Source organism: Mastomys coucha, unplaced genomic scaffold (genome assembly GCF_008632895.1).
Source record: "Mastomys coucha isolate ucsf_1 unplaced genomic scaffold, UCSF_Mcou_1 pScaffold9, whole genome shotgun sequence".
In the NCBI taxonomy this organism is placed as follows: Eukaryota; Metazoa; Chordata; class Mammalia; order Rodentia; family Muridae; genus Mastomys; species Mastomys coucha.
Genome location: NW_022196915.1, coordinates 19,469,185 through 19,484,682, shown reverse-complemented (window position 1 = coordinate 19,484,682; position 15,498 = coordinate 19,469,185). Strand labels below are relative to the sequence as shown.

The 15,498-nt window shown below is 46.0% G+C and overlaps 1 protein-coding gene across 1 annotated transcript in view; it reads right to left on the bottom strand.

Annotated features, from left to right (window-relative positions):
- The window catches only part of Vstm4 (V-set and transmembrane domain containing 4), a 91,918-nt gene extending 76,666 nt beyond the window's left edge, over positions 1-15,252 (bottom strand). The window contains exons 1-2 of the mRNA XM_031361506.1: positions 15,041-15,252; positions 8,122-8,520 (exon numbers count right to left, since the gene is read on the bottom strand). Coding sequence (XP_031217366.1) covers positions 8,122-8,520; positions 15,041-15,095 — 454 coding nt within the window. The 5' untranslated portion in view covers positions 15,096-15,252. The remainder of the gene's footprint in view (positions 1-8,121; positions 8,521-15,040) is intronic.
- Between the last annotated feature and the right edge of the window lie 246 nt (positions 15,253-15,498).

Below are 15,498 nucleotides of genomic sequence, written 5' to 3'. Positions count from 1 at the left end.
CTTAGTCCCTGTTCTTGCTATGCAAGGAAGGATTCTTGCCCAGCAAGTGGCATATGGCACGGGGCACCTTACATTTCACCTTTTCATTTTTACCTTCATATGAGAAAGTCTACACTGACAAGTTCATCTGCAATGACAGATTTTCCATAATGTGCTGAGCCCGGTCTCATTGCCCTCAGGAGTTTCCAGCACGCAGTCCTAACTTCTGCCTATGGATTTATGTCACATCCTGCCAGTAACCTTCAGTGCACCCAAGAGTGCTTGTCAAAACCCAACACATGATTTGCTGACAGGCCCCAATATCTATTTCTTCCCATGTCAAAATCCCTAATCTCTGTCATAGCTTAATAATTTTCCACTGAAAATGTAAAACAGCAGCCCAAAGAGTTAGCTTACTAGTCTAGGCTTTACTTCCAGAAACTGCTATTTATATCATGCACTATGGCCAGCCTTAGGAAGAAAGATCATGGTACATACACAACTAGGCAAGGGGTGCTACAGATATTGGGATGTGTCGACTGTTTGCTTGGATCATGGGCTTTTCACTGCTGTTGCTTCTGGGTTTTTTTGTTTTTGTTTTTGTTTTTTATTAGATGTTTTCTTTATTTACAATATCTCCTTTCCCAGGTTCCCCTCCAAAAGAAAAAAAAAAGGAAAAGAAAAGAAGTAATAAAATAAAATAAAATAAACCAAAAACTAAAACAATCCCCTGTTCCCTCTCCCCTCTCCTTGCTCACCACCCCACCCTCTCCCACTTTCTGGTCCTGGCATTCCCCTATACTGGGGCATAGAATCTTCACAGGGCCAAAGTCCTCTTCTCCCACTGATGACCGACTTGGTCATCCTCTGCTATACATATGCTGCTGGAGCCATGAGTTCCCCCCCCCATGTGTACTCTTTGGTTGGAGTTTTAGTCCCTGGGAGCTCTGAGGGTACTAGTTAGTTCACATTGTTGTTCGTGCTAAGGGGCCGCAAACCCTTCAGCTCCTTGGGTCCTTTCTCTAACTCCTTCCTCGGGGACCCTGTACTCAGTCCAATGGATGGCTGTGAGCCTCTACTTCTGTATTAGTTGGGTACTGTCAGAGCCTCTCCACAGCTACAATCCACAAACCACTTCTGTTTTTATTGTGAATGGCATTCATAATGCATATGACAGGCACATGGACCCGCCACCCACAGGATGTAGCTTGAATGTGACAGAGTGAAGGTTATGCTGTCCCTGTACAGCAGCTCTTTCCCATGCTCTACCACTCAAGGAAACAAATCAAAGCACAGTGGTATGAATGGCACCATGATATTAGACTTGGCTCCGCCATGACACACATGAACACTCAGGACCCTACCTGAACACTGCACCACGGTCATGAACTTTGGTTGTGCTGCCCCATAATATCCACGGCTTTCATCTACTCAACAAACTAGTATGTGAGCTTCCCAGCTTGGACCCACGTAATTCCAGTTCTCTTCCCTTTCCAAGGGGAAAAAGCAGGCCCAGAAGTAATTACAGCTAAGGAAGATGGAAAATTCTAGAAAAGATGAAGAATGCCAGGTGGTTAGAGGCATGTGAATGCCACTATAAGCTGGTGGGCTCTCCTCTCTCTCTCTCTCTGTCTCTCTCTCTCTCTGTCTCTCTGTGTGTCTCTGTCTCTGTCTCTGTCCCCCCCCCTCTCTCTCTCTCTCTGACAGACTTATAGCAAGGATATACAGCTAAGGGTTTAGAAACTCCAAAGGGGAAAGTTCTCTAGAACAACCGCAATGGCCTCTCTGCTGAGTTGATTAGTAGGAACCATGGATGTTTCGAATCTGGTTTTTAACTAAGTCTCTAACAGGAGCTACACAGAGCAAATGTGATCAGAATGGAAACTCAGTGAAGCTAAATTCATGGTAGAATCATACAAAATGCTTTGAAAGTACTGGCCACTGTGACATGGTCAAGAAAATCAACATATAAAGTCATGGGCACATTGATAAGCAACTGAAGAGACCACAAATGAAATACAAAGGATCCAAGCATTCCAAAAACAACTCGACAAAAGTCAAACTCCATACTTATCATCAATAACAACTCTCAAACTGTATCTATGTGCACATGCATAAAAGGGGGAGCTAGGTTTTGGTTACAACAATAAAATATGGAGAAATTAAAAGAAACAAATCAAGAAACAAAATTAAAAAGTTATATATATATATATGTATACATGTATATATATGTATATATATTCATAAGACATTTTTTAAAAACTGAAATAGATGAAGGAACACAGGGCTCATGGATAAGAACAACTAAAATAGCAAAGATGAGCAAATTGTTACTATGATTATGAGTTTTCCCTGCAAGAATTCATTTCAGAATGAATTTCAGAGGTGTTGGAACCTTGGGGAAAGGGAGCCAGTCTGGTAGGTATTTGGGGTACTGCTCTCAGAAAGGATTGATTTTTTTTTCAGGCCCCAGTTAGTTTCCTTAAAAGCTGACCATTTCAGAACGAGCTTTAAATTCCCTCTGGCTTCCTGTCTCACTGTGTAACCACACCTTTTGTGCATGCTCCTTCTATGATGCCTACTGTCATGTTGTGCTTCAGCCAAGATGTCTCCAATCAGAGCCAAACGGACACAGCCACCCAACCTTCAACTCTTAGACTTAAAAGCTGAGGGCTATATAAACTCATTCTCCTCACTGAAACTCCAACCTCAGGCATTTTGCCATTAAAAACATAAAACACAAAAACATAGATGTATATATCAACACAATGATAATTTTAAAAGTCAATATACCAATCAAAACCTAACATAATTTCCTCAAAACTATGTAAGTTGTTTCTCAAGGTTATCTGAAAGAAAAATAACTCATGTAAGAATAATAAAATACATGAGAAAAATCTGAAATGCTGATAATGGGGGGACTTGTCTTATTCTCTAAGAATAGTTGGAAAAAAAGTAAATTATCTTTATATAAAAACAGACTTTAAAAGGATAAAAATAATGCTTTCATCATTAAAACTGTGACAGAAAATTATGAATGCTTTTTAACTTTTTACTGATTCTTTGTGAATTTTACACTAGGCACCCCAATCCCACTCATCTCCCTGTCCTTTCATATGTGCCCATAAACCCTTGGATAAGCAAGCACGTGGTTGGAAATACTTTCTAAGAGTCGATAACAAAAGTACTCTGTGTAATTAATCACATGTAAACTGCACCTGAGTAAAGACAACTTTTGAAAAGGAATGCCATACTGGAAAGGGATGACAAGTAAGATGACAAATCACCATACAATTGGAGCAGCTGTATGGATGAGCCTGGTGCTTGAAGTACTGACCAGAGCAATAAGACAAGAAAAGAAGTAAAGGGTATACAAATAGGAAAAGAGGAAGTCAAAGTATTTTATCTGTACACGACATGATTCTAAACATAAGAGACCTTAAAGATTCCAATAATAAATAGGCTGATAAATACTTTCAGCAAAGGGACCAGATACAGAATTAACACAGAAAAATCAGTAGCCTTCATGTATACACACACACACACACACACACACACACACACACACACACACACAATATATGTATACATATAGTATACAAAAAAAGTAATCAGAAAAACAATTCCATTCACAATAATCATAAAAATTTAAAATACCTGGAAATTAATATGACTAAGTAAACAAAGGACCTCTACAATGTGGACTTTAACACACTGAAGAAAGAAATCAAGGAAGTCACTAGAAGAAGAAAAGGTCTCCCAGTTCATGGATTAGCAGTATGAATACTGTTAAAATGCTCACCCTAGAGCCGGGCAGTGGTGGCGCACGCCTTTAATCCCAGCACTTGGGAGGCAGAGGCAGGCAGATTTCTGAGTTCGAGGCCAGCCTGGTCTACAGAGTGAGTTCCAGGACAGCCAGGGCTATACAGAGAAACCCTGTCTCGAAAAAAAAAAATGCTCACCCTACTGTGGTTTGAATAATAATGGCCCCCATAGGCTTGTATATTTAAATGCTTAGTTACCAGTTAGTGGAACACTTTGGGGAAGATTAGGAACTGTGGTCTTATTGCAGTAGATATAGTCCTTTGGAGAAGGCACATTATTGGGACTAGGCTTAGAGATTTCAAAGGCCCATGAATTCCAGGCCCAGTCTGTCTCTCTCTCTCTCTCTCTCTCTCTCTCTCTCTCTCTCTCTCTCTCTCTCTCTCTCTCTCTCTCTCTCTCTCTCTCTCTCTGCTGACTACCTGTAGATTAGGATAATCAACCCTCAGCTACTGCTCTGGAACTATATCTATCTACTCATGCTATGATGATCATAGACAACCCTCTGAAACTGTAAGCAAGCCCCCACCCAGTTAAATGCTTTCTTTTCTAAGAGTTGCCTTGTTCATGGTGTCTCTTCACAGCAAGAGAACTGTAACTAAGATAGTACCAAAAGCAATCTACAGATTAGAGCCAATGCAATTCTTATCAAAATACCAAATCCTTTCTTCACAAACATAAGAAAGACAATCTCAAAATGTATTTGGAAACACCAAAGACCAAGGCAAAGCAATGCTGAACAAAAGAGGTGTCAACATGTCTAACTTCAAGTCACACGGCAGAGCATTAGCAATAAAAACAGCATGGTGCTGGCAAAAAACAGGCACACAGATTAACGGAGCAGAATAGAAAAGTCAAACATACTCCATGGGACAACAGCCACCTGATCTTGACAAAGACACTAAAAAACACACTGGGAAAAAGATAGAACCTTCAACAGTACTGAGAAACCAAGATGTCAACAGACAGAAGAAGAAGGAGAAGGAGTAGGAGGAAGAAGAGGAGGAGGAGGAGGAGAAGGAGGAGGAGGAGGAGGAGAGGAGGAGGAGAAGGAGAAGGAGAAGGAGAAGGAGAAGGAGAAGGAGAAGGAGAAGGAGAAGAAGAAGAAGAAGAAGAAGAAGAAGAAGAAGAAGAAGAAGAAGAAGAAGAAGAAGAAGAAGAAGAAGAAGAAGAAGAGCCCTATATCCTTACCACTTGCTTTGTACAAAACTTACTTCCAAATAGATAAAGGACCTCATTATAAAACCTGATACCCCAAACCTGTTGGAGAAAAATGTAGGGCATATGCATAGGTAAGGACCTTGTGACCAGGAACTAAGACCAACAATTGGCAAAGGGAACCCTAGGAAACTAAGGGCCTCTGCCAGCAAAACAAAGAATCAACTACTTGAAGAGACAGCTTGCACAATGGAAGAAACTCTGTAGCTATACAGAGGATTAGTGTCTAGACTACACAAAGAACTCAAAGAACTAAACACCAAGGGAAGAACACAACTAAAAAAAGAATGGACTGTGGAACTAAACAGAAAGTTCTCAGAAGAAGAACACAAACAACTAATGAACACTCTTGAGCGCTCAAGATCCTTAGGCATCAAAAAGTGCAGATTGAAACCACATTAAAGCCTCCACCATGCCCCAATCAGAATGGCCACCAAGAACCCAAGTGACAACAACTATCTGCATGGATTTAGGGAGAGGGGGATGCTTATGCAATGTTGGTGGAAGTGTAAAGAGGTGTAGCCACTTTGGAAATCAGTACAGAGGTTTCTCAAGAAACGAGAAAGAGATCTACCATAGGACCTGGCTCTACCACTCCTCCATGTACATAGAAGTCTTCATATCTTACTAGAAAGACATTACTTCTGCTCATCCATGTCCATTGCTACCCTATTCTCAGTAGGTAGGAAATAGATCAGCCTAGATGTCCATCAGCTGACAAGTGGAAACATGGTACCTACACACAAGGGAATATTACTCAGCTGTAAAAGGAAAAAGAAAAGAAATATAAAAGATGATGAGCAAAGGGAAGGGTGCTGCAGAGAAGTGGGAGGGGCAGAGATGGAAGGAGAAGGAAGGGAACATAGAGAAAGAGAAATGCTCTTATTTCTGGTGAAGCCTTGCAAGCTATCTTGGATGTTTGAAGCAAGTTCTCAAATGTTCTGGAAGGAAGAGCTTCACTCACTTAAAGTATATTCACATGAAATAATAAACTAATAATTGCAGTAGACCTTTTCACATATGCTAATTGACAGCATTTGCCACTGCCTAGAGATGTAGTACATGACCTTAGCATATACTGGACACATAGACATACATTTGCACCTATATATGCACAGGCACATGCTTACACTCTTAAAGAAAGGAACAATTACTGTAGGGCCAAGTGATCATCTGTGCTGTTTGCCTCCTCAGCCACTGTATTTTTTTGTTTGGTTTTCTATGCCAAAATACATATTTATGTTAGTGGTCATTTGTTTTCTTGAATTAATTTTCTTAAGGGTGGAAGTGCACAGCATTTGTGCAAACACATCATACTATAAACCATGACATCAACTCCAAAGACAAGTGGCTGCTTCAAAGACCTCCCACGTAGATTACCTCCGTTTAACACATCTCTTTCACAATGGAAAAAAAGTCACCTTTAAAAAAGCTTACCAAAACTATAGCTTTAAGGCTTTAGTGTTATATATTGTGTATGATAAAATTAGCATCTTTCATATTAGAAACAAACAGCTTTACTCTGTGCATCTCTTAACCATGTGAGTGTGTGTGTGTGTGTGTGTGTGTGTGTGTGTGTGTGTGTGTGTGATCAAACCCAAGTTTGACACTCTTAAAGACATAACTTGAATGCATTAACATTGCCAGAGGTGTCTTAGTGATAAAAATGACAAACTTCCCACATGGTGTTTGGTAGTCAAGAAATTTGGGAAGTGCAAACTCACCTCCCATCTGCCTGCAGGAAGGGAGACCCTGGTGCCTTCACCTTTCTCACAAACTTCACAGTTAGCTGACACCCAAGCCTGGCAGCAGATCAAGAACTCAAAGCAGCCCCATTTAGAGGGCTGGAAGTTTATATCTGGCTCTCCCACCACACACTTGATTTTGGGTACCAGGCACCCCTAGTTAAAATGGTCACAGAGACACAGCTCTGAACAATGGACTGGAAATTGTCAAAGTCCTGCCTCCTAGCCAAAGTCTAGTCTAGTTCCTCTAGGACTTCCTCAACGAGGCTCAACCTTGGCCTAGGAACAGTTGAACAGACACAGTAACTAACAGTCCATGGCCATGTGCCTGCAATGACGCACTTGCCATACAGAGCCCACCCGAGAAAATTCAAGGTGTCCAAAGATCACTCTCTTCCTGATCATATCTGAAGACACGTCACCGTCTAGCTTCTGTGAGAAGGAAGGATACTGCTTCTGGAAGCTTCTTATACTACTACACTTCCACATGGGCCAAAGACATTGCTTGCTTTTCAGTATCATTGCCCATTGAGTCTGAAATGTCCCACAAGTGTTGAAAGCTTGGTCTCCAGTTACTGGTATTAACTGAGGAGGCAGTAGACACTGTGGGTGGTAGAACCTAGCTGGGGAAAGTGGGTCCCTGGAAATGGGTCCTTGGAGGTATACTATCCCTGGCCTCTTCCTACCTTGGCCTTGGCTTTGTGTTGGCTGTGATATGAGCAGCTGCCCTCTACCATCACATCCCTCCCTCTTCCATGACAATCTAGCCTGCTGCATGGGGCCAAGCAGCTGCATCCTGAACACCAAAACGATAAACCATAATAATTCTGTCCTCTCTTAGATGATTTCTGTCTGGTATTCAGTCACAGCACCAAGAAAAATAACAAAGACTGTTTTCTGTAACTTGTATATTGCCCCGACTCAGTGACTTATGTCCCACAGTCCCCTCCTCCCACCTCCCTCATTCTCTCTGTGACCTCAAAGTCCCGACCCAAGTCCACAGTAAGCGCAGCTCGGGCCATACATTTACAGGCCTCTGGCCACAGTAAGTAAGGGCCAGCTTTCTCATCTGACACCATACAACGTTCAACATTTCAGACAGAACATGACTAATATGGAGGTTGTCACTCACTCTGCTGTCCTTGCCTCCATATCTAACTTCCACATCAGCCACAGTGTCCAAGAGCTGTCCTCATTCTCATAACTTGATTCACAGGCCTGTGGTCCACAGAGGCCACAAGATGTGTACTAACTATACTAGTAGAGCCAATGAGGCGACCAGCATTTACATACTGACAAAAGCCAGGACCATTGATCACACACTGCGCCTCCTCAGAGATGCCAGCAGCGTTCTCACCTCTCATTTCCGTCGCTGAGGAGCCATTGGACCAGGCAGTCCACTTGTTCCGGAGTTTGCTGATTTCTTGCACTTTGCAGATATACTGCCCTTGATCTGCTGGCCGTAGCGTCAGGACAGACAGCCTGTACAGCATCCCTCGACGCTCCTCGAGCAGGCGTAGCCTCTGTTGGTTGGCAGTCCTGCTGAAGTTCCCATAGTACTGAATCAACCGGAGCTTCGTCATCTTCACCATCAAGGCCTCCTGAGAGCCTTCGGGGGCGAAGAACCAGCGCACAGCCAGCAAGCTGTCCTTCCGTCTCTTCTGGGAGACGTGGCAGAGGAGAGTGGCATTTTCCCCTTCCAAGTAATCCACCACAGGCCCTGGGGACACCGTGACATTGAGAGCACCACACATCTCTGTAATGGAAGGGGGAAAGGTGAATGAAGGCCGCAGCCTGGATTCATGCAGCCAGGCCACTGCCAGAAGCCAGGGATGAGCCACATGCTGTTGGCATCTGGATGCGCTGAAGGGCCAGAGAGGCAATGATCCCGACACTCTCTATACTCACTCCTCAGCCTCACTATGACTAGGAAAGGCCTGGAATTCTGAATCTTTTGGGGTACTGGGAGAACCTCATATCCCTCCTGGTTTCAGAGGTTCCTTCCTTCCTTCATCTTTTTTAACGTTAGCTTGTTTGTGTGCTTCAGTTCAGACCATAGATCCTGAGTCCAAAGAAGCCACTGAGAATCCATTCTATGGGCCTCATTGCTCCCACATTCCTATATGTGATGGTCTCGTTCATATGGTATGCCAAACACCGGCCATCTGAATGGACACATTCTCAAAAATGTTTTAAGGTGCCACGGAAATTCAAATTTTACATATGAATCAAGACTTGGAGAATATCTTGAAAACTCAGCTCACACCCCATCTTCTCCACTAGCCTTCTCATGTTGTGTTTTTATCCATGTTGACAGGGCTGTGAGAGTCAGAGGCAGGCACGAGATGCAGCTGCAGTGGCTTGTCAACCAGGAGACTGAATCTGTCTATCTTCCTCCCTGCTCACTTTCTTAGTGGCAGCGAGTCCAGTTCTAGGCAGTAATGGCCAAGCAGAAGGTTACCCGAGTGCTACGTGCACTGGAAGATTCTCAGTGGCTTTTTTGGACTCAGGATCTATGGTCTGCACTGAAGCACACAAAATGGAGCAAAACATGAAAGAAGGAAGGAGCTTCTGGAACCAAGAGGGATGTGGGACTCGCCCAATACCCCAAAAGATGCTTCAGAATTCCAGGCCTTTCCACTACAACCTGCCCTTTAATTTTTTATTGTAAACTAATCTAGAGGAGCCCACACCTAGCTACAGTTCTCCTCCTGAGCTTCACTGGAGACACCAGATCAGCTGAACCTAGAGAAGCTGAACACTGGTTCCTTTCCCATGAACCAATCCCATGATGGGTGATACGGCACGGCCAGGCCACGCCGAAGCTCATGGGAAGGACCATGTCAGAGGCGGGTGTCCTCAGAACCATTCTAAGCCATGGCTTCCAGGCTACCACAGGACATCACGTGTAAAGACAGAGGTGCTTTAGAGACCTAAGCAAATGCTTTCACAAAATACCCATCCTTATAATAATAGTCATTGATTGAATGAACAGATTCATCCATTCCTGAGGGACAGAGTCCTAACCACTTCTTTAAAGCCTCAACTCTCAGTATCTCACAATGGGGAACAAATTCCAACCTCAGTCTCTGAGGGGATAAGCCTCATTCAAACCACGACAGTCACATTCTTGGTTATTTTAAAGAACATGCCATTTGAAAAAAAAATGTGTTTTAAGGATTGGTCTTCTATAGCCTTCTTAGAAGCTGGGCACCAAACTCAGGACCCTCCAATATAATGGAGAACTTTAACCCAGTTGCATCCATCATTCGCCTTTGTTGTGTAAGGTAATATTCACAAGGGGGCTAGGGCGATATGTATTGGGGAGCATTCCTCAGCACCCAGCACCATGCCAGGCTCTGATTGATGTAACAGTAGATGGAGCAAACTCAAGTGGAGAGGCTACTGGATGCTGTGCTCTGTGTGAAGTCCCCAATCCTTTCTTTCCTGCCATGAGGGACAGAGCCAGGCTAGGAGATACATGAGAAATACAGGTCAACAGGCCTCTGAGAAGTCCTGCCTGGGGACCTTGAGTGTCATGTTACAAGGCAGAAGGCACTCCACACTGATTTGGTTAGTCAAAGCTCTCTGGCTATCTAGGTTGTCCTCTGGGATGCTCTCTGCTTTCCCCAAGAGCAGTGCTGTTGCTGTCAGAAGTCAACCACAACGAAGCAGAAGTGGCCCACATCTTCCGCATCTTACCCACCTGGCTGGCACCTGGCCCATGTGGACAGCCCTTCCTCCTGATGGCTGAGGCTCATCGGAGGTGCAGATAGCCTCATGTGAGAGTTCCCTGGTGAATAAGGAGGCAGCTGGGACCCCTGGCTGACCTCCATTCCATTAGCCACTGAGAATTGGACAGAAGAGAGAGCACCAAAACACAGCAGCTGGCTTACAGAATCCAGGGCCAGCCTGACCCACCCCCAAAGGCTCCCCACTGGAGCCAGAGGGGCTGGGAAGAGAGGAAATGGAAACAACATGGGTGGGATGATACCAAACCCAACCCTGCACTCCAGGCTCCTCCTGGTAACTCCACATGAAGAGCGGATTATTTATAGTGACTGAAACCTAGAGAATGTGCCAAGTGTTCCAGTCCCCATGGGAGGCCAGATTCCATCCTGGAGGCAAACTAGTATCCCTTCCCCTCTTGTCACCCTGTGGCTCAGGCTCAAAGCCCTATCTCAAGCTTCAGAAAGCAAAAGGACTGAGGTGGGGGAGGGTGGTCCAGGGTGTCCTTCTCTCTCCAGCAGTGTACCCTTCTGCCTTCCATCTGTTTTCCTACAGATGCTCCAAATATCAGTGTCATCCATAGGAAGACAAGGGCATTCATTCATTCATAGATGGCTGAATTGTGCACCTTATACTATTCATTCTTCAATGTTCTAACCTCTAGCACTTCCAAATGCAGTGTATGTGTAGGTAAAGACTAAGTTTCGTGAGATCCTTAAGTGGACCCAGTGACAATATGAAGCATTGTGACTGATGTGACTAAGAAGATATTAGAACACAGATTCATCCAGATGAAGACCATGCATACAGGAATAAGATGCTACACCAGCCAAACAAAGAGAAACCTAAGGACAACCAGACCCCCCCCCCCAGTCACCTTGATCTCAGACTTCACCCCTTGTTAATCAATAAAAGTTTATTGTTAAAGCCACTTGGTATGGCAGCAGGCAAACGCATACAGCCAGCCTCTTGATGAAAGTTCACTCCAACCTTTTACCTACAACCTACACACACACACACACACACACACACACACACACACACACACACAAAGGTGTGAAGACATTGAACCTGAGATGGCTAAGCACCTCAGACTCTGTCAGAAAAGCTTTGCTGTAAGTCACAAGCTCTCAGAGGCAGGATCTCCTTTCAAAGTCAGGGGCCACGGGTAGCACCATCCAGCACTGGAGCGGGAGGCTCCTTATGCCAAGTGTCCATGCAGACAGCTGCAGCTCAGGCCCAGCCAGGAAGGGAGAAAGTACAAGTAGGGGGCCTGACAAGCATAGGCCCAAGTTAAAGGTGCTTACTTCAATACTTGTGAAGAGAAGCTGGACAGTTTTTTCCCATTGTATCATTGTGTCCCCTGTGGCTCAGCAGAAAGGGGGTAAGCAATAGGAGGCAGGACAATGGAAAGTGGGTACACAGGCCAGACGGACTGACAGGCAAAGCATGCATGAGCTGTGGGCAGAAAGGTACACTGCGTACATGCTGACTCAGCACGAGGGATGGCCCAGGGCACAAGTCACTCATCCTTCCTCCACCATCCGACAGAATGTAGCAGCTAGGCAGGGCTGACCCTCTCCCTCTGGCCTAAATAGCCTGAAGCAGGAGGCAAGCATCTGCTTTCGGAGCATAGACTGCAGAGAGCTAAGGTGAGGGATGGGCTCTACCACACCTCCACACTCAGAATTTCTGCTTCCCTTTTGTGTCTTCTGCCTCCATCTTAGACCTTACTGAGCTAAGAGGCCAGTGGATGAGGCAGCTCCTGATTGGGACAAGGAGGGAGACTACAACCGCAAAGTCACAGCCATGGAGGAAACAGGCAGGGTTTAAGAAAACCCTGGAACAAAAACAAACAAAAATCGAGCAAGAAAGAAAGAAAGACAGTCCTGAAATGACCTTGATCCTTGTCTTGGGGTTACAGAGACCTAAGAATATGGTCATGAGCTAAAGGCTATCTTGGAATTAGGAAAGCCAAATTTCAGCAGCCGAGAAACCTCCAAGTCCCAAGAGAAAGGGTCTCACTACCCACGGCAGAAGAACCAGGTGCAGGCTAGAATTGAAAAGATTCCCTTTGTGAACTACATTCCACTGTGGCCCACACTAAAACCCCTTCCTGTATATAGTCCCCTGGAGAGGACTCCTCGCCCCAGTCAAAGGCCAGTTCTTAAACAAGACAGGTGACAATACAGAAATGGATGACACTGATCCAAACAGAAGGCCAAGCTTCCCGCAGCCATGGTTCCATTCTTTCTACAAGCATGTGCTCTGATGTTAGAAAGCCCCAGGCATCCCTTGAGGGCTGAGTGCAGGAAGTCACATGGTCCCAGGCCTGTCTTGTTGCCAGAGAAGAAGCAGTGAGCACAGAAAAGAAGGGTCAAGGGGCTGGGTAAGAGCCTGGGTTGGTGTCCTATGATGTCCTGGCTGGAAACCAGCTTCTGTTTAGAATGGGGCACTCAGATCCTGGGCTTCTTCACCTAAATGGTGAATGGAAAACCATGTGTTTCATGGCTAGTACAAGCATAGGACTGTGGTGAGTATAAGTCTGTATGTGTTAACTGGGACACTACACTGCCCTGGATCAGGATAGGCTCCATGTGTGCAAGAGCTACAGGCACAAAGATGTCCACTGGGATGCCCACCGGTGTTAGCCTTTACTGATCATTGCTTGAAAGCTTAATTATTTTGAAGAAGATCCCCTAAATTTTTGTTTCACACGGGTCCCACAAGTTACACTGCCGTTTGTGCTTCTGCATGAACCTCGGCTTCCTGGGGACGAGATTCAGAGTCTAGCCTCTGCTTTGGCATTTGGTAACGCCATGAAAAGAACAGCACAGAAAGCTCTCTAAGAAAATACCCATGGAGCCCCAGAGCACACGGGGTCTTCTCGTGAAGCAGCAGCAGCCTCAGCTGCAGGGAGCTAAGGCTTCTCCCAGTGTACAGAAATGGCCACAGCTCCAGCTCTGAGCAAGCCATGAAGGTGCACTTGGCACTACGGCTTGCCTTCCCCACTGCCTAAAGACATCCTCCACTCATCTCCAGGATCCAGGACTTTTAATAGGCAGCAAAGTGATGTCCGGTTCAAGACAGCAAACCTTGGAAGTACACTGCTTTGTAGCATCAGGGGCTACTGAGGAGGAGCAGTAAGCAGAGAGGCCTCCAAACCTACCCTACAAGTTATTCACTGTGAGCTACCACCTAAAACCACCTCCAGTCCAGGGCAAACACTGCCGTGTCTAGTGACAGAGGTAGACACACGCTCAAATGAACTTCAGGCCAAATACCGTTCTAAGGCAATTAGATTATTTCCCTTAATGTATCCTCATTGGCTGCTAATTCTCAAACTCACACAGCGCATAACAGAGATGAAATTCAATCCTGGGAGATCTGACTTTAAAGACCACTGGTAGCCACCACTCTGCACCATGGCTTGGCTTTTAATAAGTACTTGAACTGATAGGGTTTTGTTGTTGTTGTTGTTGTTCTTTGTTATGTTTTTTCTTTTCTGTGAGATGAATGGTGGGATTGGGTGACCAATAAACTCCTATTCTATTCCTAAATGAAGGCAGGGGACTGTGTAGAATTGAGTGTGGGTTTATAGTTAAGTGAGTATGTTGGGCTTTCCCTTGCAGGCGGAGGTCAGGAGTCATGGGGGAGATGTCTCAAGGAATGAATGACAGCCCCCGGTGAGGGATGACAAACAGGAACTACAGGGTGACCCTGGGTACATCCAGGATGGATAAAGGGTTCTGCTTTTTCATACCTGTACCTCTTTCTTTGTTTTTAAAATGGGGATAAAACTGCGCTGCCTTAGAGATTGGTGGGCTTGATAAACTGAGTCAATGTTTTACGCAGTATTTGGATCGATAAAACCTTGATGTTCTTACTTTGAAACACCACTGTGATTAAATGAGATAGTGTACACCTGTTGCTGGTAGTCACCTGGGAAGGGAGAGTCACTAATATATCTATTGCTAGGGGACCAAGAGGAGGAGATTCTTCAGAGGCTGTAAGTGGGAGCCATGAAATGCCATGCAAGCCAACAGAGGTGACCCCCAAAGAAGTGTGTGTGTGTAGGGGGGAAGATCCTGGTGGATGAAGCCAAGTACACCCTACCTAACCAGATTTGACCATTTCAGAAGACTCACTAGTAAGTCCTCCGTGCCCAGCGGGCTAGGAAGATCCGGTCGCTCCTGACCTCATTTTCGGAGCGTCTCCGAAGATAGTTAAAGGGAAGTTGGTGCTGGCAGCAGTTGCGGGTCCCGACTACTACGAAAGTCAGGAAGAAGCCGCCGCCGACTTAGGGTTCTGATCAGGCTGGCTTCGCCCTGAGCTCCGCGGCCTGCGACTCTCGGAAGGGACCAGGAGCTGTCCCGAGAGCGGGTCCCCACCGCGAGACGCCGGCAGGACTAGAGAACCGAGGAGACCTGAGTCGGCGCCGCCAGGATCGCGGGGTAGGAGTGCGTCTCCAGACCCCACATAACCCTGACCTCCCCTCCCGCTGGAGCCCCGGCCTCCCGCGCAGCCGCCCGCCGCGCCGCGCTTACCCGGGGACGGACCCAGCAGCACAGCTGCCGCCAGCGCTAGAAACCGCAGCTGCATCTTCCCTCCGCCGCCGCCGCCGCCCGGTGCTGTGACCCCGGAGAGCGCCGCCGCCCGCCGGGCCCGGCCGGCTCCTCGCCCTCCAGCCACAGTTCGGGCCAGCACTGCTGGGTCCCTGGGTCTATGCCGAGCTGGGGGAGCGGCCTCTCTATCCACTGCCTGGGCCAGCCCCTAGTGTCCCCTTTCACCACGCCCACGTCTCAGATGAGAAAACTGAGGTGACCCTGGATGACGCGTTGTAATCTCCCTGAGGCCTTTAGCTCTCCTTGTTCCCAACCCAGTTACTCCTAAGAGGGATCCAGAACCTTAGGGACTGGGTTCATCTACAAACCCTGAGTCTGGACCTCACACAGGCTCCCCAGGCATCACAGCAGCTGACAGAGAAACAACTTTTCACTGCTTC